The sequence below is a fragment of the Acomys russatus genome, chromosome 22, assembly GCF_903995435.1.
Source record: "Acomys russatus chromosome 22, mAcoRus1.1, whole genome shotgun sequence".
In the NCBI taxonomy this organism is placed as follows: Eukaryota; Metazoa; Chordata; class Mammalia; order Rodentia; family Muridae; genus Acomys; species Acomys russatus.
This window is the reverse complement of record NC_067158.1, coordinates 14,510,760-14,534,953: the sequence shown is the minus strand read 5'-3', so window position 1 is coordinate 14,534,953 and position 24,194 is coordinate 14,510,760. Positions and strand designations below refer to the sequence as shown.

At 47.9% G+C, this 24,194-nt stretch overlaps 1 protein-coding gene across 1 annotated transcript in view; it reads left to right on the top strand.

Moving 5' to 3' along the window:
- The first annotated feature begins 339 nt into the window (after positions 1 to 339).
- The window catches only part of Tns3 (tensin 3), a 201,301-nt gene continuing 177,446 nt past the window's right edge, over positions 340 to 24,194 (top strand). Inside the window, exons 1-2 of the mRNA XM_051165076.1 lie at positions 340 to 582; positions 8,630 to 8,741. Of these exons, the coding sequence (XP_051021033.1) occupies positions 505 to 582; positions 8,630 to 8,741 (190 nt within the window). The 5' untranslated portion in view covers positions 340 to 504. The remainder of the gene's footprint in view (positions 583 to 8,629; positions 8,742 to 24,194) is intronic.

Below are 24,194 nucleotides of genomic sequence, written 5' to 3'. Positions count from 1 at the left end.
ATGCAGAGTGGACTGGAGAGTAGTCAAGATTTTAAAATGCCAAAAGCCCTGGGAACCTGCTGCGTTTTGATTCTCTTAAGCCCCTGGGCCAGCGTGCCTAGAGGTTTGAAATCCTAGTAATGCCGAACCCCGAGCCAAGCGTCGGTAATTCCAGTCAGATGGCGGCAGGGAGGCGTTCCCCCCCCCCCGCCCCGTTCCCCCTCCCCTGCGGGAAGGCGTTTCGTCTCGTCGCCCACTTCTCCCGCGTCTAGCTGAGCAACGGTGCCGGCCCTGGGCTGCGGTCTGCGGGGGAGGGCGGGCTAATTCGTGTCAGATGGAGGAGGGCCGTGCGGGGCGCGCCACTCGAGCCTGGCTTTTGTTCCTGGCGTCTGACTTCTGACGGCAGGAACTTTTGCAGACCGGGCTGAGACGCACGCGACCCAAGCCTTGCCCACGTAGGACCGAGAGCTGTCCGTGTCCTGCGCTAAGCCGAAGGACGAGGAGGGGCGGACCACAGGGGCGGCCATGCGGTGGCGCGCGCTGGCCCCAGGCCCGCCCGTGAGGCTGGCGCGCGAGACTGGGGCGCGTGGGCGTCCGCGCCAGGTGAGTGCGCGTGGAAGGCTGATGGGACTCCTTCGGGTCGTCACGCACTTGAACGTCCGAGTGGTCTCACAAGGCCATGTTCTCGTGGGCTTGTGAGCGCGCGCGTGTCCGTGCTGGTGCGCGCTCGTCTTAATGTGTGCTGGGCTGTGTCTGTGTGTGTCAGTGTGTGTCAGTGTCGAGGGACGCAGAACTGGGTGAGCGCGCGCGGGAAGATGTGGGGCCACGACAGCCTTAGCTCCTTGAGTCCAGAAGCGGCTGGAAAATGTTTCTTTGGATTCCTTTCTCTGCAGTAGAGAGGAGACACTGGACTTCGTGCAGACTCGCTCTTCCATGCGTGTTTCTTGGTGAGGTTTCTTGCAGATGCCGGGGTCGTGTTTGGAAGAGATCTAATGCAAGTTCCCGCGTCTTTGAGGGTACCGTGGCGCCCTGTGGCTCACAGAAAGGTCCTCTGGGGCTCGAATTAAAAAGGCGCTCAGGAGCTGGCCCGTCTCCCTTTTAAGTCTTATAAATCCGGCATCAACTGCTATTGTTTTTCCAGGAAAGTTTTGGAAAGTTCTGTGAAAAGAAAGGTCTGCATGGCAGTTTTGCCTCAGCAGCCAGACGCGATTGCTTTAAAGAAGTGGTTCTCAACATCCTAACCTCCTGCTGGGACCATTTAATACAGTTCCTCATGTTGTGGTGACCACAACCATAAAATTATTTTTCTTGCTACTTCGTAACTGTAAGTTTGCTACTGATACGCGTCATAATGTAAATATCTGATATGCACGATATCTGACATGTGACCCCATCAAAGGGTCTTTAGACCCCTGAAGAGCTCGTGACTCACAAGTTGAGAACTACTGCTAAATTGTGGGGACACTGTTGAAAATAGAGAAGGTCCCTCATGCCCCAGGTGCCTGCCTTCTATGGTGAGGTTGGGGCACAGCTCCGTGGGTGTGGGGAAGGGTTCCGGATTGGTTAAGCTGGGAATGTGTTTTTGATCAGTGCTGTTTCCTTAGCAGGCTACCTAGCCACCCCAGCGCACCTATATTCGCTTCCTGTGGTGGGCTGAGTACTTCCAGAAGGGAAAACATTAGCTGGGTTAGTACAGACATAGCCTTGTGCTATGAAACTAGTTTACCATGGCGACCTTAAGTGGAGAAAGGCTGGCTGCGGGTTTCCTGTGGGGTTTTGCCTTTCCCCGATGAGTGGAGACTCTTCCCTGCCCTCCAGAGACCTCACTATCAAGGCTAATTGGCCCAGCCCTCACGGGTGAGCGTCCTTCTGGAACCAGCAGCTTTACTGGTTACTCTTCCAAAGTTTGACTCCTAACAATTAGCCACAATTTAGGTTCCTGAACTGACTTTTGCCAACTGCTTCAGCCTGGCTGTACCTCCCCACTTTCAGGGAGAAACAAAAAGAAAGCAATGGATCAGGTAACAAGGACAGCCTAACTGTGGCTAGTCTCCTTTCACAAGAGAGATGTTATGTAGCATGCACGTGAGCCGATGTTATTACACTATCTTAATAAACTCCCTGGGGACCCAGCAATTGAAATGGCTGAGCAGGCACCACAGTGCCTCTGCTGTTTCCGCTCTTAACTGTGGACCACTGAGCAAGAAGCTGCAGGGAAACAGTACCTCATTCTCCTTGCTTGGAATAAAGGTGTTTGTGACCATTGAAAGGTTACAGTATCTCTCCTTGGCCCACAGACTGTGGCCAGTTCATTTAGGGCACAAGTCTTAATTGAGGGACTGTGGTTTGTTGTCTGCCAGCTGGGCAGGGCTCACAGAGGACAAAGGAGAAAGAGTTTGGTACCCCGAACTTAAGATACTCCATCTAACACAAGAGAGATCACAATGAAAGAGCTGCAAGAGAGGCAGAAAAGGCATGTGCCAGCCTGAGTATTGCTAAGGGTGAAGTCTTGTGCCAGTCTGAGTGTGGCACTAGGGTGAGCCTCATCCCTCACTGGTTGCCTGTGGTGGGGTCTAGGTCGTGCATATATATCACAGTCCCATCTGTGGAAAAGTGAGGGGGTTACGATAACTGTGTGCCTTGCTAATGTGGATACTGAGCTCTGCTAGACTCCTGCAGGGCTCTCGATACGGGGTTTCTGCTATCAAGTAGCCAACATCTATCTTGATTATCAGACACAGGCATAGGAAGGAGTATTTAATAAAGGTGCCTTAATAGTACAGCAGGTACTATGACTGCAGGCGAGAAACTTCTGGGAGCTGTAAAAACTTCCCAGTGTTCTGGTCTCATCTCTGAGATAGTCAGATTGAATCGGTCTCGGGTGGACCCTGCCTAAGCCAAGTCGTTTTTAAATCTGCCCAAGTTAACACGTGTGGATGTGTAGCGTCATTTCCAGTAGCTCTGTTGAGTAGTAGTCATAGGAGGAGGATGTCATTGCCATTTCAGAGGAGTTGTGGCTTGCTCAGGGCTGAGTGAGAATTTAAATGTCGTTTGCAGAGGTTTCTGCTGGGTTCAGGGCACTTTAGTAATCTTTGACAGTGCTGTCCTGTATCAGCAAATACAGGGAGATGCTCAGTGAAGTGTCAACACCGTTGAAGAACCTCCAGGGTTTGGAAGACTCTAGGTCTAGAAATAGCGATGTATGCTGCTGAAAGTCATAACGGCCATTGAATTTCAGTTGCAGACGTTCACTGGCTGGTGATCTGCAGATGGAACAGCCTGTTGGTTATTTTGATCTTGTATCCAGCTTTGCTTGTAAAAATTATCATTACTTTTCAAAACCTTTTTTTTTTTTTTTTTTTTTTTTAGATTTCATCAGATTTTTCTACACAGGCTCTCAGGGACAAGGCTCATTTCGCAGCTTTCTAAGTTGGCTGCCCTTTTATTTCCTTTTCTCATCCCCATTGTGCTGTGTAGATGTTAAGTCTTGATTAGTCCCATCTCTGCCCCGTTGCGTATCTTAAAAGGAAGCATTAGCTCCTTATGATAAAGGATGTTTGCTCTAGGATTTACATAAGCACACGTGATCACAAGGAAGCCCCTTTTCTCTCCCTACTTGAATCAGCAAAGGGATGTTAGGTTTTTGTCAGTGGATTTTCTGCACTGATTTAGGAGGCCAGCTGGTTCCCTTCTTAGCATATTAGTTGCTTTTTTCATGGTTTGTTTCGAGTTTTGAGACAGAGTCCGGCCTCTACCAGTTCCCTGCCTCAGCTTCCCGAGTTCTGCTATTTAAGTTTATTGACTGATATTTGAAGGTTATGAACTCTTGTGTTTCTTGGATAAGCCAGCTTTTCACCGTGTAGTATGTTGTGGGTTATGTAGGCTGGCCCATGGGTTATTTAGAAGTGTAGTATTGTGTTTGCAACTATTTGGGCGTTTTCCAGAGATTGCTGTTTGTGCTCCCAAGTTTGATTGATTGTGGTCAAAGGCGCTTTCCTTTTCTCAGTAGGACATGAACGCATTTTGATTTGTTCAAACTTGTTCTGTGTCCATAATGTGGCTAAGCATGCCAGTGCACTTGAAGAGTGTGTGCTCTGTTGCTATTGGGCTATTCTGTCTCAGGTAGGTCTAATTGGTTGGCAGTATCATCCAAATCATTGCTATCCATGTTTATTTTCTGATTGGGTCTGCCAATTACTAAGAGAGGGTAGAATAACAAAAACGCCGCAGAGTTGGTGTTTCACAGTAATTTATGGGGACACAGACATCGTGGTGCAGACAGCCATCTTCTCCCAGGTCATTACATGTTATCCCTTTGTGAACGTGAACTCCTTGATATGTCTTCTTATAAACCATGGTGATAGCTTGTATTATTTTTGCTACCTCTTGGCATCCCTGACCAACAGCTCGTAGGGAGGTTTCCTATGCCTGGCACTGAGATTTTCATTAAATCACCTATGTCTCCTGGGAGCAATGTTGAACATCCACGCAGGCTACTGAGTGCCATTTATCTCTTTTTAAAGAAATATAGCTTTAATTTCTTTTCCCACAAAATTGTCGGTTTTCATATGGTTCTTTCATTCTTCCCTGGTTTTGGTTAGCCCCTCTCTCTGCCCCCCCCCCTTTTCTTGGCCTTCCTCCATCCCACTTAAACTTTTCCACCTTTGGTATCCCATTCCTCTATTTTCATAGCATATATAGCTACCATAGCCCCGATTTAAGACTCTGCTCCCTCAATGGTACCTTTATACCTTTTTTTTTTTTTTTTTTTTTTTTTTTTTTTTTTTTGGGCCTCTCTAGGTAGTTCGGGTTAAACATATAGATCTAAAAATTTGCAGCTGCATTCACATACGAGGGAGAAAAATGCAGTGTTTGTCTTTCTGGACCTTATATACACAACTCATAATATTTTCCAGATCCATCCAGTTTCCTGAAATGTTCCCTTTTTCTTGACAGCCAAATTAAATTCCTTCGTGTGTTCTACCTTCGTTTCTTCATTCACCAGTTGATGGACACCTAGGCTGATTTCGTTTTATAACTGTCACATCACATTGTTATTCGATGATTGCTTACCTTTTGATTGTTTTTAATAGGGGGGGGGAGTGCATAGTTATACATTTATTTGCCATTTGGTGCTCGTATTCTCCTATATAAAGTCCTCAGTTCCATTGTCCTATCACTCTTTTGAATATATCTGAGGTATGTGTCAGCTCTTGGTGAATTCTTTTTTTTTTCTCTCTCTTTCTCTTTCTCTCTCTCTTCTTTCTGTTTTTGGTTTTTCGAGACAAGGTCTTTCTGTATAGCCTTGGCTGTCCTGGACTTACTTTGTAGACCAGACTGGCCTTGAACTCACAGTGATCCGCCAGCCTCTGCCTCCAGAGTGCTGGGATTAAAGGCGTGCGCCACCATGCCCGGCTTTTAAGTAAACATCTGAAGTTTGCAAAGGTCTTTCATTTTTGGAAGCTGTTTTGACTGCACACTTTGTATTTACTGCTTTCTTTCAATATTTCGAGTTGTTCCACTCACTTCCCACATATATTTCAAAATGTATTTTTTTTTCTTAAAGATTTCTGTTTGTTTTTAAAACAGAGCGTGCCTCTGTGTCATGAGTACAGATGTCCTTGGAGGCCAGAGGCATCTCTTGAACTAGAGATGCTGTGTGTGTCAGCCGCCTGCTGTGGATGCTGAGAACTGATCCCAGGTCCTCCGGCTGAGTGCATGCTTGTAACCGAGGACCCAGCTCTCCATCCTTAGAGTTTAACAGTTTTGAAGTGAGAGATGGTGTTAGTCCTGATTGGTCATCCTTCGTGTGTGATGTGTCTTTCTCTCTGCTCCGAGTGTTTTTAAGACTTTTTTTCTTTGTTACTAGGCTTGAGTACTTTTATTTTTATGCACCTTGATGTAATTACAGTCAGCGCTCATTTCTTGGCTGTACGCCTTTACAGTTTTCCCTGCGTTTTGAGACAGTTTTAGTCATTGTTTCTCCCAGCATCCCTTCCGTACTTCTCCCGACGAGGGACGCCAAGTAACTATACGTTTGTCATAAAGATTCTCATATTACCCCTGACAACTCATTTGTTTGTCTCATTTATTTGCTTTATCTTGAGAGGTTTTCATTGTGATATTTTAAATTCATAGATCTGTCTTTTTGAGAAATTGATCAATAACCATGTCCTGGTTTTTGTTGTTTCTTTCTTTTTTTTTTTTTTAACACCTCAGAAGCTTGCATTTCCTTTTGTGATTGTTTTCTTTGGATCTTTATGCATTTTTGGGGTCTTTTCCATTTTGAGTAGATGCAATACAACTGTAATAATACCATTAATATCTGTGTCTGCTAATTCTAACTTCTTGGTCAGTTTCCATTGTTTTTTTTCTATTTATGTATTCTGTGTTCTTTCTTGTGTCTTCTAGTGCTTGATAATTTTTGACTGGCTAGCAGCCTATGTGAATTTCACCTTGTTTGGATTCTGGGAAATTTTATGGTGTTTGTGGTATTCTGGTGGTGTTTTTTTCTCTGAAATGCAGTAACAGCCTCAGGGCAGTGTTTTTGAAATAGCTTATGTAGGCCAAGAAGCGAGGTCAGTGTAGAGCAGCGGTTCTCAACCTGTGAGTAGCAACCCCTTTGGGGATGGAAGGACCTTGCCACAGGGGTTGCACTTCAGATATCCTGCATGTCAGAGATTCACATTAGGATTCATAGCAGCAGGAAAACTACAGCTACGAAGTAGCAATGAAAATAATTTCATAGTTGGGGGGGTCCCCCACAGTATGAGGAGCTGTATGTATTTAAAGGGTCCTAGCCTTAGGGAGGTTGAGAGGCACTGTTGTAGAGCTAACCTCTGCAAGGCAATGTTGTCTTTCTACATTTCCTGTAGAGCAGGGCAAAATTGGGGTTCCTGATCTGTCGTAGGCAAGCACTGTGCTCAGCTTTGAGTGAGTGCCAGGCCATGTTCTCCTAACCCTGCTGGAGAGGCATAGGGTGTGTGTTGCAGGGTTGGGAGGCGGGGTCTTTTCTATATTCTTTGGGTTTTTTTTGTTTGTTTGTTTGTTTTTTTGTTTTTTTCGAGACAGGGTTTCGCTGTGTAGCCTTGGCTGTCCTGGACTCGCTTTGTAGACCAGGCTGGCCTCGAACTCACAGCGATCCGCCTGCCTCTGCCTCCCGAGTGCTGGGATTAAAGGCGTGCGCCACCACCGCTCGGCTCCTTTTCTATATCCTTGATGAGCACACTTCATTGGTCATCCTTTTAAAGGGATTTTTCTGCAGGCCATAAGAGCCCTGCAGCTCTTTGCTCTCTGGTGCCCTGTCTAGGAAACTTCTTGCCTCTCTCAGCAGGGATGGCTCACTGAACTCACCTGAACTTACTCTTCTCTCTGAGGAGCAGTCATAGGTCCCCGAACAAAGATGTAGTTAGGATGTATATTGCCGGGTGCTGTTGGCATCGTGTTGTTAGAAAAAAAATAATATATTGGCTACACTGTAAGAGTGCTGGGGGCTGTGCAGAAAGTAAAGTACTGATTGGAGATACTTTTGTTTTGTTTTTCAAGACAGGGTCTCTCTGTGTTAGCCTTGGCTGTCCTAGATTTGATTTATAGACCAGGCTGACCTCAAACTCTCAGAGATCCACCTGCCTCTGCCTCCCGCATGCTGAGATTACAGGTGTGCACCACCATGCCCGGCGAGTGGAGCCACTTTTAAATTGATCTTGTCACATTTCTTAAAGCTTGTAAGAAATCATCGAACCCCCCACCCCCACCCTGCTCAAAGTTGTTGTTACTGAGAACATGAGACAAGCAATACGTTTCATTTTCTCAGTAAATTTAAATTATCCTGGTGGGTGTGCAGTGGCCTCCGTGTGTGTTTGTGTGTGTACACGTGTACACACTAATACCCACAGGGTTAGTAGTTACTGATGGTCCACTGTCATTGGCAAACAGACATGTTAAGGATGTTTCTCAAACGAAGTGAACTCTTCTCAGGTCTCCACATAGAGGCTCTGAGTACACTGTGCAAACCTGAGCTGGGTGGATGAGAGCTAATCTCCTCATACTAATAATGCTTGTCATCACAGTTAAGGAGGAAGCACGTGTGTGTTCCAGGCTCACCCCAGGACTGTCTCATTCCAGCACACCAGCCTGAGAAGCTGAAAACCTTAGTGGTTATTTTGGGATGTCTGTGAGGGGACAACTGCTTAGTGCCACTTAGCTTCAGTTTGCTCTTTGCTAATCATTTATTCTAGAAGAAAAAACCGTGAGAGCCTGGGAGCCTGTGTGGTTACTTTGTTATTGCAGTGGGTGATGTAAGCCTGCAGCCTGGAAGGGGCATATTACCACCTGGGCAGCTGCCTAATGTCTCAGTCCTCAAGCACCCTGGGGTGGGGGAATGCGCAGACGGAGAGAGGGTGAGGTGCTCTGTGGACTCCAGAACGCCATCCACTGCCTCTCCGGAACTGGAGTTCGCGCGGTAAAGCTCTTCTTTCAGCTCTTTTCAAGGGTCACTAGATTTATTATCTCCTGAGAAAGAAAGAAAGAAAGAAAGAAAGGAAGGAAGGAAGGGAAAGGAAAGGAAAGGAAAGGAGGAAGGAAGGAAGGAAAGAAGACAGACAGATGGCACAAGCTGAAGCACTGACAGTTTCTTCCTTTACTCTTTCAGCCGGAAGAATTTACCACATGCCCGCACAGTTTTAAGAAGAAGGACTTTAAGAAGCCCCGAGCTTGTGGAGTGTGCAGGCAGACCATCGACGGGCAGGGGATTGCTTGCCGAGGTAGGTCCATGCCCTTGAACCTCTCACGGCTTAGACCCAAGCCAAACAGTAAAATGAAGACAGTCATTTATCTGGGAGTTTCCAAATGTTAAGTCATGGAATTTCCCTGTTGCCCCTCTGTTCACCACCCCGCCCCCTCCTCCCCTCCCCAAGTCTGGCAAGGCCTCTTGTGTTTACACAGATATAGGCTCCTAAGGAAGATTTCTAGGAAGAGCAGAGCTATTACTGTGGGAGAGTAGTAGATTGCCATGGGCAATCTGTGCCTCGTGCCAGGCCGTTTTAAGACCTACACTTCACTTTTCAGTATTTCACTTTCAGATCTCCTGCAGTCTGCAAATGAAGTGCCTGTTCTTGAGTTAGGGTCCTTTTGTTTTGCTTTAAATGGTTTATTTATTTATTTATTTATTTATTTATTTATTTATTTATTTTGTATTGGTGTTTCCGCCTTCATGTGTGCCTGTGTGAGGGTATTGGGCCCTCTAGAACTGGAGTTACAGGCAGTTGTGAGCTGCCGTGTGGGTGCTGGGAATTGAACCCAGGTCTTCTGGAGGAGCAGCCAGTGCTCTTAGCCACTGAGCCATCTCTCCAGGCCCCAAGTTAGGGCCCATTGTATATGCTGGCATCTCTCAGCCTGTTTGCAGAAAACATTGATTTTTGTCCCTAAACCGAGCCACCAGCTTGGCTTTTTTTTCTTGATGCTTGACCCCTCCAATCAGTTCAACTTTGAATTCTTTTGTGCCTCCACACTGGTGCAACTCCATAAGGTGTGTGTGGCTGGGTGAGGCTGTGGGGCCATCACACAGCCCAGGAAACCCTTAGGATTGGGGGAGCATTCTCTGATGTCCAGTCACTTGTGGGGGTTTAGAGTTTCCGCCATGAGTTAGGTTTGTTGAGCCTTGCTTGCCTTCTCCTTTCAACAGGCTAGCTTTGAACTCCTGTGCTCCTAGGTTGGTTCGAGAGGGCTGGGATTGTAGCGTTTGCCGCCACATCCTGTAGTTTCCTTTGTGGAAGGTTTCCAAGGTCTTCCCTGATAGTCCCCTGTAGTGTTGGGGCCCCCTTATCTCTTTTTGATCTCTGATGTCCTGAGATTTTGGAGTAGAGAGAAGATGCACCATAGTGAGTCAGGAGTGGGCCAAGAGCCTGTGTGGCCTCTTAGAGATCTATGTAGAGTTGAAGGGCCTCTGTCTAGGTTGTATTCCAGCGTGATGCTCTCTGCCACGTTGTGCTAAATATGGTGACTGCTCTCCTGTGGCTTCTGTCCCAGGTCTGTTGACTATTCCCTGTCTCCCCGAGCCCCAGGTGTTTCCATTTACCCTGGGATTCCCCGGGTTCTACCTGAACCCTAGGTGTCTCCTCCCACCCTGGGCCTGCTGGGGTTCTTCCTTGTCTACCTGAGCCCGAAGGGTCTCCTCCCACCCTGGTCCCGCTGCTGCCCTTCCACCACTCCTCTCACCCCATGGGTGTAGAATGCTGTGGCTCGGCTGCCTTTTGTTCTGAGGCCATCTCTTACAGGCCAGTGTGACTCTAAGCCATGGCATGCCCTAGAGTACAGGGTCTGGGAAGATGTCATTGATGCTGTGGTTTTCCCTTATATACTGAGGTCTGGGTTTTTATTGAGGAACCAGCCCACACAGCCATCTCTCTTCCTTAATATGCTGCCCTTAACCCCTCAGGTAGTTTTTTGTTACTTTTACATAATAGGTAAGAGCCCAAGGAGAAGCCCAGAGCAGCGTTGAGGCTTGGACTTGCAGTCGGTATAAGATGCTTGGCCGGGAGCTGTTTGTCTTTTTTTTTTTTTTTTTTTTTTTTTGGTTTTTCGAGACAGGGTTTCTCTGTGTAGCCTTGGCCATCCTGGACTCACTTTGTAGACCAGGCTGGCCTCGAACTCACAGCGATCCGCCTGCCTCTGCCTCCCGAGTGCTGGGATTAAAGGCATGCGCCACCACGCCCGGCTCCTGTTTGTCTTTCTTGCCCTGTCATTTCCTGAACTTGAGTCTCCCTCTGTTAAGTGAGGAGGACTCCAGGCTGGTCTTGCAGCTTCTGTGAGCTCTGTTGGTGATGTTTTAAATCAACGGTACGTGAAATGTCGGAGGGACCTCTGTGGGCATGTCAGAATGGTATGTGGTTGTGTGTATTTGAGTGCATACGCGTGTGTGTTCACATGTAAGTGGGCACTACATGTGTGTTTGAGTACATGATCGGGTGCATGTGTACCTTCTTGTCGGTGAATGTGCTCATTCCTCTGACTGCATGTATGTGTGTGCACATACCTGTGTGCACATGAGAGCACCGCTCTGGCTCAGGGTGCTTGGTAGAGTTGCACCTCTCTGTTCTACCATGCCTGTAATCTTAGTGAGAGCATGCCTGAGAGGTGCTTGAAAGAGAAAAAGGAGGCGGCTAGGTGGTACTTTGTATAGAGAAGGTGTTCAGCAGGCTCCTGTCATTCATTTGTTAAGCATGAAGGCCAGAATGATGGCCCTGTGGCCCAGAGGACACTAACATTATCCATCATCCCCCCCCCCCCCCCCCGCCCGTCACCCTGGCCCCCCGCCTCCCTCCCCCCCCCCCCCTGTCTTTAACCCCTCTCCAAGGCGGGGTTTCTTTGTGTAGGCCTTGACTGTCCTGGACTTGCTTTGTGGACCAGGTTGGCCTTGAACTCACAGAGCTCTGCCTGCCTCTGCCTCCTGAGTGCCGGGATTAAAGGCGTGCACCACCATGTCTGGCTCCCCAACTTTCTTTTAAGTTCTGACTTCCTGTAAGGCTGTGAGATGTCACAAGCATAGCTCCCACCCCTTTGAAACCCTCTGAGTGCAGTGTAGCCTCGGGGGTGCCTTACCCCTCTACCATCGATGACAGACCACAAGGCACTGTGCAGACTAGATGGAGCCCTCCTCACACACTGCTTTGTTCTAGGCCCAGAACTATGAGAAATAGATTTGCTATTGTAGCTCAGCTACTTAGGCTATGGTATTTTCTTTTTGTCTTTAAAATAGCAATCCAAATAGATGGAGACATCATATTTGTGCACACAAGTATAGTAATTCCGTTATTATGCAATTGCTACTTTTCTTTAATACCCTGGAATTATGTTCCAGGAATCTTAGCTCTGATCTTTCTCATGACCTCTTTTTATTTTTCAATTATTATTAAATTCAGTTGCTGCGGGTACTACTTAGCGTGAAGATGTTTCATCCTGTCTCTCAAATGCTGCCCTCTTTTTGAGGACAATGTAGTGTGTCAGGAAGTAACGCCCAGGGTGCTGTGGGTTGCGTGTGTGAGCCCAGAATCCTTCAACAGTGCTTTCAGATCTGAAGCACCCTGCAAGTTCCACAGGCAGTGATGCCAGCTGGGTAGGCCTAGGAGGCATAGGAGTCTGACTGCTGTGACCGGGGTTGTGGCTCAGAAGTGGGCAGACCGGAAATGCGTTGTGGAGATGCTGTAAGTCCTGTGTGATGTTGGCATGGGAGAGAAGGCATCATATTGCCATAGGCAGTGGACTTTCAAAGGGTGCCAAGGCCCAAGGGCTTAGCCTGCCACCCTAGTGAAAAGCAGCACAGCCTGCCTCAGAGGTCCAGCCTGCCTCATGAGAAAGTAAGAGACCCGGCATCCCTGTGTTGCCAGGTTTGTGTCTCTTGATACCCAGGATGTGGATCTGCTATTCTCATGTTATGACCAGCACGGCCTCTGTCCAAGCTCTGGTTCCCTGCCCTGCCCTGGCTAGCTTTCTTAGCGCCCAGTGCCCACCCATAGGCTGCAGACCTGCACCCTCTTCCTAAGTCATTCTCCCTGCATTGGCACTCAGCTGTCCAGGCTGGACTGCCTTTGCTAATCGCCTTCCTGTCTTTTGGTGTTTTCCCTTTCTAGAGCAGTGGTTCTCCCCCTTCCTGGTGCTGTGACCCTTTAATGTAGTTCCTCAAATTGTGGTGACCCCCAACTATAAAATTAGCTCATTGCTACTTCATAGCTGTAATTTTGCCACTCTTAACAATCATAATGTAGGGGCTAGAGAGATGGCTCAGTGGTTAAGAGCACTGTCTGTTCTTCCAAAGGACCTGGGTTCAATTTTTAGCACCCACACGGCAGCTCACAACTGTCTGTAATTTCAGTTCCAAGGGATCTGACAGCCTTATACCAAATGCACATTAGAATACAAATAAATTTTAAAAGTTATTTAAAAGCCAGATGTGGTGGTGCACGCCTTTAGTCCCAGCACTCAGGAGGCAGAGGCAGGCAGATGGATCTCTGTGAGTTCAAGGCCAGCCTGGTCTACAAAGTAAGTCCAGGGCAGCCAGGGGGGTTACACAGAGAAACCCTGTTTTGAAACACAAACAAAAAAGAAAGAAAAGAGCCGGGCGTGGTGATGCACGCCTTTAATCCCAGCACTCGGGAGACAGAGGCAGGCGGATCACTGTGAGTTCGAGGCCAGCCTGGTCTACAAAGTGAGTCCAGGATGGCCAAGGATACACAGAGGAACCCTGTCTCGAAAAACCAAAAAAAAAAAAAAAAAAAAAAAAAAAAGAAAGAAAGAAAGAAAAGAAAAGAAGAAGAAAAAAATGTTATTTAAAAAAGACTTATAAAGGGCCGGGCGTGGTGGCGCACGCCTTTAATCTCAGCACTCGGGAGGCAGAGGCAGGTGGATCACTGTGAGTTCGAGGCCAGCCTGGTGTACAAAGTGAGTCCAAGACAGCCAAGGCTACACAGAGAAACCCTGTCTCGAAAACAAAAAAAGAAAAGAAAAAGGCTTATAATGTAAATATCTGATATGCAGGATATCTGATAAATGGCCCCCATGGGGGTTGAGACCCACAGGTTGAGGACCACTACTCTCTAACCTGCTCTTGCGGGAGGGGGGTGGACCTGAGAAGCCATAAAGCCTGTGTTAGAAGCACTGCACTTGTTCCTGAGTGGCCTTTGAGGCTGGGCCTCCTGTGTGGATCCACCTCTCACTCAGCCACAAGACCTGCCCTTTCGCTGTGTTCACTCATAGATGGCTGTTTTCTGCCTTGCCTCCCGGTTAGCTCCCCCATCCTTTGCGTCTCAGCTCCTCACAAGGGACCCTGCCGCCCCGATTCTCTCCTAATGTCTGGATGGTCAGTGAGTAGCTGCAGAAAATTGTTTGGTTTCTATCCTCATAGGAAGCCCAGGAGGCTGAGGGGCTGGCTTTGCTTTATGAACCAGCTCTGTTGGTGCTGAGCGTGTCCGCTATACCAAGCAGGCATGTTACTTTTGAGTGCAGTACTCGAAGCATATTGGGTGAGCAAGTGGATGCCTGTGTTTTATTATGCGTGTGGTGATGGCTGTGCTTTGACTTTGCTTTGTCTTCTCTTAATCTCCATTGTGAATACGAAGAGAGTGGAAACGCCCCGACCCTGGCGTTGAGAAGTAGGGCTTCCGGAAGGTTATTGGGATTTACAATCATCAGCGTGGACTTTAATGATTCAGTGCTGGTGCTTTCGTAAGAGGGTGCATGCGCACGCATGCAACCCCCTTCATGCACGCACGCCTGTATGCTTCCTGTGTCTCATCATGTGTTATCTTGCTCTATCTTGGGACATTGCTATTAAGATAGCCATCACCACATGTGGCCTTTGCACCTTGGAGAGGACCTGAGCCAAAATAGATTTTATTCAGTCTGGTTTCATTATTAGGCACACAAAATAGGGTAAGTTAATCAGGAAGGCAGGTTCCAAAGGGCCCATGTCATGTGGGCAGGTGTCCAGTGCAGGAGTGCATTAGGCTACCTGTGTCATGTGGGCAGGTGTCCAGTGCAGGAGTGCATTAGGGTACCTGTGTCATGTGGGCAGGTGTCCAGTGCAGAAGTGCATTAGGCTACCTGTGTCATGTGAGCAAGTGTCCAGGGCAGGAGTGCATTAGGCTACCTGTGTCATGTGGGCAGGTGTCCAGGGCAGGAGTGCATTAGGGTACCTGTGTCATGGGGGCAGGTGTCCAGGGCAGGAGTGCATTAGGGTACCTATGTCATGGGGGCAGGTGTCCAGTGCAGGAGTGCATTAGGGTACCTGTGTCACGTGGGCATGTCCAGGGCAGGAGTGCATTAGGGTACCTGTGTCATGTGGGCAGGTGTCCAGGGCAGGAGTGCATTAGGCTACCTGTGTCATGTGGGCAAGTGTCCAGGGCAGGAGTGCATTAGGCTACCTGTGTCACGTGGGCAGGTGTCCAGGGCAGGAGTGCATTAGGATACCTGTGTCATGGGGCAGGTGTCCAGTGCAGGAGTGCATTAGGGTACCTGTGTCATGTGGGCAGGTGTCCAGGGCAGGAGTGCATTAGGGTACCTGTGTCATGTGGGCAGGTGTCCAGGGCAGGAGTGCATTAGGCTACCTGTGTCACGTGGGCAGGTGTCCAGGGCAGGAGTGCATTAGGCTACCTGTGTCACGTGGGCAGGTGTCCAGGGCAGGAGTGCATTAGGATACCTGTGTCATGGGGCAGGTGTCCAGTGCAGGAGTGCATTAGGGTACCTGTGTCATGTGGGCAGGTGTCCAGGGCAGGAGTGCATTAGGGTACCTGTGTCATGTGGGCAGGTGTCCAGGGCAGGAGTGCATTAGGCTACCTGTGTCACGTGGGCAGGTGTCCAGGGCAGGAGTGCATTAGGCTACCTGTGTCACGTGGGCAGGTGTCCAGTGCAGGAGTGTATTAGGCTACCTGTGTCACGTGGGCCGGTGTCCAGTGCAGGAGCTCATTAGGGTACCTGTGGCATGAAGAAAAGGATGGTTACCCTGGGGAGCTGATAGGCTCTATGAGCCAAGTTTGTGAAGATGGCACTCTGACTGTTTTTCAGTCTGTTGCCCAGACTGAGAGCTCCTGCCCCCAGTTGCTCAGCAGGCACATAGGGACAGCAGGCTGCCGGAAAATCTGCATGGCTGGCCCATCCCTCTGTTTGGTTCTTGCAAACGCAGATGAAATAGGTAACTTTGCCCTATAGCAGTTAGAGGTGACTCTCCTTCGCTTCAACTTTACCCTGACTGCTTCCATTTTCCTGTAGTTTCTCAGTTAAAATGCTCCTGTGACAACCGACCCATCTAGCTCAGCATGCGCCGCCTCCACCGTCTGTCCTGCTCCATCCTAAGAGAGGGTGGTGTGACAGAATCTTACTGAAGAACAAGAAGGGGGAAAAGGCACCTGGGAAACTGGTTCTGCCTCCTGTACTTAGTTCTCAGTTTTTTTGTTTTTCAAGACAGGGTTTCTGTCCTGGGCTTGCTTTGTAGACTAGGCTGGCCTCGAACTCACAGAGATCCACCTTCCTCTGCCTCCCGAGTGCTGGGCTTAAAGCCGCGCGCCACCATGCCTGGCCATCCTGGGCTTCTTCCTGCTATTCCTCAAAGGTCTGGGAGGTTTTGGTGGGTCAGGAACATCTGTCCTGTTAGCCAGTTTGCAGGCAGATTTTGATTTTTTTAGTTTTTTGTTTTTTTGTTTTTGTTTTTTTTTTTTTTGAGTAGCCTGGCTGATACAAGTTTTTGCTCTACAGCAACTGTGATCTGGACACTTTTCATGTGGCGGGCCTGCTAATTTCTGCCGTGTTGCCCAGGAAATGCTGTTCTCAGGGTGCTCATGGCTGTTAGGGCTGGGAACAGCTGAAGGAAGTGGCTTGTCAGAGGGCGTCTCTGTAGGGTGCTGGAGAACATGAGAGGCAGAGCGTGATTCATCCACGAGCTCATTTAGGACTTGGTAAATATCTGTAGACCATTGTATAAAAGACTCCGGCAACCTTGTCAGCCTGCAGCCTGGATTCCCAAGGCCCGTGGAGAATAGGCACTTCCAAGACGACACATATCAATGTCAGGCCTTTGGGGGCACATGGCTGTGAGGCCGAGCATGGCATTAGGAGCCTGGATTCCTAACTCTGCTTCTGCACACTCTCCTGTGAGTTGGGAGTGAGGCGTGCTCGGTGACTCTGCTGTAGACAGACCTCAGTGTGCAGACACTGACTCCTGCAGGGAGTGAGGACAGGTTGGAAGCTGCCTTGAGTGAACGCTTGGCATGCACTTGAAGCTTTAGAGTGGTCCACTTTCGTAGTTGATGAAATGGCAAACTTTGGTTATTGCCTGAAATGTTTGCCATGTTCCTGTGTATTCAGCAGACTTGCCTTTCGAATCCTTTGCTCATTGAAAAATTAGATGACCCCCCTTTTGATTTCTCAGACTTCATTATGTTAGGAATGCTGCCTTAAAAAAAAAAAATTATACCAGGCAAAAACATGTGCCACTTTCTGATGGCTTCGTCCTCTGAACAAATCACGTTTCCACCTTACAAATGCAAATTCTCTCTCTCTTTTTTTTTGGTTTTTCGAGACAGAGTTTCTCTGTGTAGCCTTGGCCATCCTGGACTCACTTTGTAGACCAGCCTGGCCTCGAACTCACAGCGATCCGCCTGCCTCTGCCTCCCAAGTGCTGGGATTAAAGGCGTGCGCCAAATTCTCATATATTTGCTTTTCTTTCCCCTCCTGTTTGTGGTATAAAAATACCATGTAAAAGTCATAAAGGTTTTAGACTTACTTTTTCATTTTATGTTCTTTCTCCTTAGAGTGCCTACCCATTCTCATTGTCACAAAGATCTTCCCCCCCCCCCCCCAGACAGGATTTCTCTGTGTTAGCCTTGGCTATCCTAGACTCGCTTTGTAGACCAGGCTGGCCTCGAGCTCACAGCAATCCGCTGGCCTCTGCCTCTGCCTCCTGAGTGCTGGGGTTAAAGGCGTGCGCCACCACGCCCGGTATCACAAAGATCTTCTATGGCATCTAATAGTCGCTTCTGCCTCTCCTGTTTGGCACGTCGGGAATTCTGTAGTTATTCCTGTTGGTTTTCTCGTGAACTAAACAGTTTGCCCATCTTGGTTCCTCCTGCCTTTGAGGCAGTCTGTGATGTGTCATAGCTTTCCTGTGTCAGCTTCTTAGGGACAGATGAGCTCCTCGTGTTTGTCACATATTATACAAAGAACTTTATGTCTTCTAGCCTTGGCTTCTGGAAAGTACTTTCACATATCAGATCTTTAGCAAGCATGGTTTTTAATAATTACCTCATATTCTACATGGAGATCGATCTATCTATCTATCTATCTATCTATCTATCTATCTATCTATCTATCATCTTTTTCTCATAGTCCAGGTAATCTTTATTTCCATGTCAGAAAGGTCTTTGCTGTCGCAGGTCTGTTTGTTACGACAGAAGGAGAGGTGGTGGCGGCAGACAGTGATGGGATCCTTGCTGAGGGGAACTGGGACAGCAGATCCTCACTTTGGTGTTTCTGACAGATGTTCGCGTTATTAGCTTAGTGACCTGGAACCCAGTTCTTGCAAGGGCACAGAAGAGCCTTTGCCTCCTGGCTCGCCACATGTTTAAAGCAGGCTCACCTGAGATATGTGATGGCCTGGAACTCGCTTTGTAAAGCCAGATGTACTCAAACATGTGATCCTCCTGCCTCAAATCTCCTGCGTGCTATGATTCTGAGCACAAGCCACCATGCCTGGCCTGTGCTTCTACTTACTGTTTGTAAAGTAGAGCAAAAATGTGAGAATGTGCATTTGTTTGTGGTTACCGTGGGAGCCAGTGGAAAATGGTGAGTAAAGCAAGTGGCACTATGGCAGCCAGATGTGCAGGGCCTAGTCGGCCATTGTGGCGTGGATTCTTTTTTCTTCTCCTGAGCCGGGAGGTGCAGGGGCTAGTGGCCCGGAGCACAGGAGTGTGCCTAGGTTCCCACTGTGCAGACTGACTTCATTAGCTTTTTCTTAGTAGAATCCAGCTTCATTCTCAATGGATAGCAACCAAAAAGGGACCCGTTCTTTCTTGTGTGTCTTTTGTAAGACCTAAGGGACTTTGTAGAACTTGATGGAATGGGTTCATTTACCTTTCTCTTAATCAGAAGTGGGTCTCTCCCCTAAAAGCCTCAGTCAAGAAGGGTGAATGGGACAGTCATCTGCCCAGGGTCTCATTGTTCGTGTAAGCCAGAATGCTTTCTGTGTCACCCTGAGTTTTGGGTCACTTAGAAGACTGTGAAAATTCCTGTAGCTAAGACCCATATCTACCACCATTTAACATGATAGAAATGAAAACTGATGAAATGTAAAATAAACCACTTAAAAGGAATAGTAACAAACTAAAATAGTAACAAACATTATATTATATGGTAATATAAATATTTTTAGTGAAAAATCCCTTCCTTAAAAGTCTCATTCACAAGAAGAAGTAAGAAGTGTTCTGTGCTTTTCTTTGGTAGGAAGGCGGGGCCCTCCTGCCTTTCCTGTGTTCAGTCTGTCCGCACACTGGGTAAGAAAGAGCTGGAAAAACATGCAGCCCCGTGTGGATAAGCAGAGGGGAAGCTTGCTGACAGCCTCTCAGATTGCTCTGGACTCTAAGATGAGTCTCTCTGTGGAGTCTGAAGTGGAAACAATGTGTTTCAGCTCTGTCTGTGTCTCTTTGGATGGTCCTGCATGTCGAGTGGATCTTTGGCCACACTAGTGTCACAGTGCCATTTAACACTGGACATTTGGCAGTTCCTGGTCCCTTAATGTACACACACACTCTTCCTAGTCTTGTGGCATCTGTTAAAATGTCAGAGAGACATCTTTGCTTGTGAGTTGTATCACTGTTGATTTTATCAGAAAGGTCTTGGGTTGTCAAGCTCCTGGTTTTGGGTGTCTTATCTTCTGAAAAAGAATTTCCACTTGAAATCTGAAGTTTTGCCATTGGTGTGACAGCCTCACTCTGATTAACTTCAAGGAGCTGGCGAGCAGCCCCTTTTGAAGAACCACATTTTGTTTGCCAAGATTCTTTCATATAAAAATGGTAATTTCCCCCCCCCCAAAATGGTGATCCTGGGTCAGTCACTAGTTTAGCTGACAACGCACAGCTGCACCAGTGCGTTGCTGGATGATACCGAGACACTCATTGCCGACTTCCACGTGGCTCTCACAGAATAGCAAAGAGGGGTTTGCTGACATTTTTCATCAGGATATTCTTTTGTGAAAAGATTTGTTAATGTATGTATTTTATGCATATGGTTGATTTATGTGCATGAATGTCTGCACACCAGAAGAGGAAAAGAGGGTATCTGATCTCACGGGGCTACAATTAAAGAAGGTTGTGAGCTGCCTTGCAGGTGCTAGGAATTGAACTCAGGACCTCTGAAAGAACAGCCATCTCTCAGGCTCTCTGGAGGGCACTCTGAGTGAAACTGGCTTTGTTTGTTTGTTTGTTTTGTTTTCGAGTCAGGACTTCTCTGTGTAGCCTTGGCTCTCCTGGACTCACTTTGTAGACCAGGCTGGCCTCGAACTCACTGAGATCCACCCGTTTTTGCCTCCTGAGTGCTGGGATTAGAGGCCTGCATCTTTGCACCTGGTCTGAAGCTGGCTTTTAAACTCAAGTGTCTGCTGGTACAGAATAGAGTGGTAACTAGTATAAGTTGGCGTTGTTCCTGAAATGTCTGCAGAGGCATCAGCGGTTTCCCCACTGTGTTAACTAACATAAAAGAATGGGGAAGAGTTGTATGAAAAGTACTTTGGCCTCATCAACCCGTTATGAGGTCCTGGGGAACCAGAGGTCTATAGAAACCCTTTGACAACCACTGGCCTGGACCAGGCAGCACCTAACTCTATTTGAGGGTGACCTTCCTCTGATTCACACAAGGATGGAGTGATGAAAAGCGACACTAAATGTGATTCTGTCGGCAAGGAGGTAGTGGCAAATGAGGACTGAATGGCAGCAGACGCTGGCAGGCACAGGGGTAAGAGGCTTCCTAAAGCTTTGTATGACAAGTGCATGTAGGCCTGTCCTGCAAGCATATTATATTATGGCGTATGGCATGCAAAGAGCATGCCATCTTTCTGTGGGGATATTGCATGAGTGTGAGAGCAGCACAGAGGCCCAAGCAGCCGGGAAATACGGTTCTTCTGTCCGTGGACATATGAGAAGGCACCCAGCTGTTGCACATGAAGAACTCAGGGGACCACGAGTACAAGCTCCTGTGGGGACTATATGGAGAGTGACGACTGTGGCGTCTGACAGAACACTCCTGAGCCCCATGAACCTGGTGTTGAGGGCAAAGTCATAGGCTAGGAGGAAGGAAGCTGTTGTGTTAAATGGCATCATCCGCTGTCACTCTGAGCAGATGCTACCATGTCCACTTTCTGGCCATCTTTCATACTAGGAAGCTGAGTCCAGAGTTCAGGGGACTCTGCCCTTCAGTCTCAGAGGTACAGGGTGCTTTCAGCAGGGAGAAATTGGTTGGGACTCTGAGCAGGAATACGTGGGTAACACCACTGTTTTCTTTTTTAATTTTTTTAATTAATTTACTTCCTATTTACAAATGAAAAAAACTATAGGAGGCTCTACAAACCAAAATGTGTCAAAATCTAAAATTTGGATGCACAAAATATTTCAGATTTTGGAGCATTTCAAACTTAGGGCTTGCCGGGTGTGGTGGTGCACGCCTTTAATCCCAGCACTCGGTAGGCAGAGGCAGGCGGATCGCTGGGAGTTTGAGGCCAGCCTGGTCTACAAAGCAAATCCAAGCCAGCCAAGGCTACACAGAGAAACCCTGTCTCGAAAAACTAAACCAAATCAAACTTTGGGCTTTTGGAATAAAATAATAAGCCAGGGAAGTCTATGAGGAATGTTCTCAAATCCGAAACCTCTTGGTTCTAAGCATTTTGGAGCCTGCACTCACTGTGAGGATGAACATGGTTCTTGCCCATAAGTGATTGTGATGATGTCCTGGGGAAATGGCAGTGTACATGTTTATACAGCATAACTTCATACCATATGGGGCTTTAGCCCACCAGTAATGGTATGGGAGACAGAATCACAGCCTGAGGAAATAGCACTTGATAGCCCAGGAATCATGAGTTTTTTAGTTGATTTTTTTTTTCCATTTGACAAGTGAAGTAAGAGCTGGTAGTTTAAACATCTGTAATCCCAGCACTTGAGAGCCTGAGGCAGGAGGTTTGCCGTAAGCTTAAGAGGCTCTGCCCCAAGAACAGCAGCAGAGTTGCCCCCTTTCCTTCCATCTGTCTCTCTAAAGTTTTAATTAATTAGTCAATTAATTTAAGACTTACTTTTATTTTCTATGTATCAACGGTTTGCCTGCATGCATACCTGTGTACCACATGTGTGACCTTATGTGTCAGGAGATCAGAAAAGGGTGTCAGATCTCCTGGAACTGGAGGTAGAAATAGCTGTGAGCCACTATGTGGGTGCTGGGAATTGAACCCGGGTCCTCTGGAAAAGCACCAGTACTCTTAACCATTGAACCATCTCTGCAACTCCGTCTATTTATTCTTAGTAGTTAGTTCAGGATTATTTATTTAATAGGCAGCTACTAATACAGCATTTATGAAAGTCCAAAGAGTAGTTGGAGTGCATTAAATACATGCTTGAAATTGTCAGAAAAAAAAAAACTTAAAAAAAAAAAAAGCACAATGTTTAAATCAACTTCTTGGCAGGTAGGTGGGATTGGCTAAGAGACAAAGCCAATGGGGACATTTTGCTTTTGAGGACCTGTGTGCCTGTTGGTGGGGGGAAGCTCTAGTGATTTGGGGGCTTTCCACTTGCAGGTGCCTTCCCAGCTTAGAGGACCCAAAGGCTGTCAAGTGCAAGCCCTTGCTGTGTGGCATCCTGGTACCAGCTTGGTTTACAGTTAATGTATGAACGAATCATCTGGTTCCATCCACAGACTCTGGCCTTCCCTCATTAAAAGAAGCAAAGAGAGATGAGTGGCTTCCTGCTGGGATGTGGTGAGGTTTTAGGAATGCCTGTGCAATCCGTGCTGTAGGCTCTGAATAGTTGAATTGTCAGTTGTGTTGCCCTTGACAGAAAATGCTGATACACAGCAAAGCCCGTCTATCCTTCAGCCTGCAGCCTGTCCTGAGGGGTGGGCTGTTAGGATGATCCTGTCATGACAAGCTTTGGGGTCAGAGGTACTGAGGCAGCTAGGTGGGCTTCAGTAGCAAGCATGGGATAGTCAGAATGGACCTTGGAACCAGGCTGGAGTGTGTGTGGAACTGTCGGCATGGGTCCACAGAAGAGCTTGGGGCTGATGCTGAGGAGGGTAGCTTTCCCTGTGGGTGATAGGACATTGGCTCATTTTTCCATGATGGTCATAAGGCAGCAAGCACGGACAGCAGCAAACCTGAACTAGGAACAGAGACGGCCGGATTTCACCATGCCGTGAACATCCTGTTAGAGCCTTCGTATACTTGTTAGCATCTGCTCTTTCTCACTGATTCTTGCTTTGGGGATGTAAGGGTTCAGGGGCCAAGCAGTTCCCACGCAGCTTTTCTTCATAGGCTGTCTGTCACCTGAAAGCCTGACTGGGGTCGGAGTCTGCCGTCCCTGGTGGGACATCACACTCACAGAGTTGGCAGGCTTAGCTGGACCAGTGCAGGATGTTGGCTGGTGGCTTCTATTTCTTTCCAACATGGCAGCTCTGCAGGGCTGCTGAAGTGGCCCCGAAAAGTGTCTTTGCCACACCGCACCCCCTCTGCCGTGTTGCACTAACGTACAGACAGCAGGCATTCATTGTATGTGGGGCTGGAATTATTAAGGTCATCGCAAAGGCTACCTGTGTGTGATTGGTTCAGTCATCTGCTGCTTCTGGGGTGTGCTACCCCCTTTCTGTCTTAGTACTTTCTGCTCTTTCTGCCGTCCTCTGCCGGGGCTGGCTTCTGTCTGGGTTTTTAAGCTCTCATGAAAGCCTTGTTGCTATCCAGTGAAAAATCTTGATTTCTGAGATCCCCGCTCACCATTATGTGTGCTGATCAGACGATGAAGAATAAATATTTGTGGTGTATATTCTAACAGTTCTCAAAAGTTGGGACAGGACGATTGAAAAACCAGATCCCACACATAGATAAAACCTGAACAGGTTGTTAACTCCTGGGGGTTCACAAAATTTTAGGCCCTGGGCAGATTTATCTGTTTCAGCCTTAGTTAACCCTCTGCGAAGCTTTGTGGTTAAGTATTATCCAGAAGGCAGAGTGGCCCGACCGTGGAAACTTTCCTGAGGTCCTAGGTTCACAGCGCCAAGCTAAGATTTGCTCCCCGGTCTCTCTGACCTCTGAGGCCTTGTTGTCTGGGCTCTGCACACTTCTGCTCGGGGCATCACTTTGTAGTTTGAAAGCAGGGCCCCATGAATGATTCCATTTGACATTGATAGTTCTCTGAAGGAAAACAAGAGGTCCAGAGAGGTCCTAGGATTTGCCCTGGGCAGCCCTGCTGGAGGGGCAGAGCCCAGACAGGAAGTCTCAGGCAGGTGCCAAAGGGGAAGGCATTGAGGCCTCTCTCATGCACTCCCAGGGTGGTTGTGGTGGGCTAAAGTGTGCAATCGCTTCATTTCCTACTGTCCCCATTCTGCCCTCTCTCCCACTTATGGCCTTGTCACTGCACTGCACCATGCTGCTGCTACTGGCCTTTTATTCCTGGAGGCCCAGCTGCGACCTGCCTCTGGGCCAG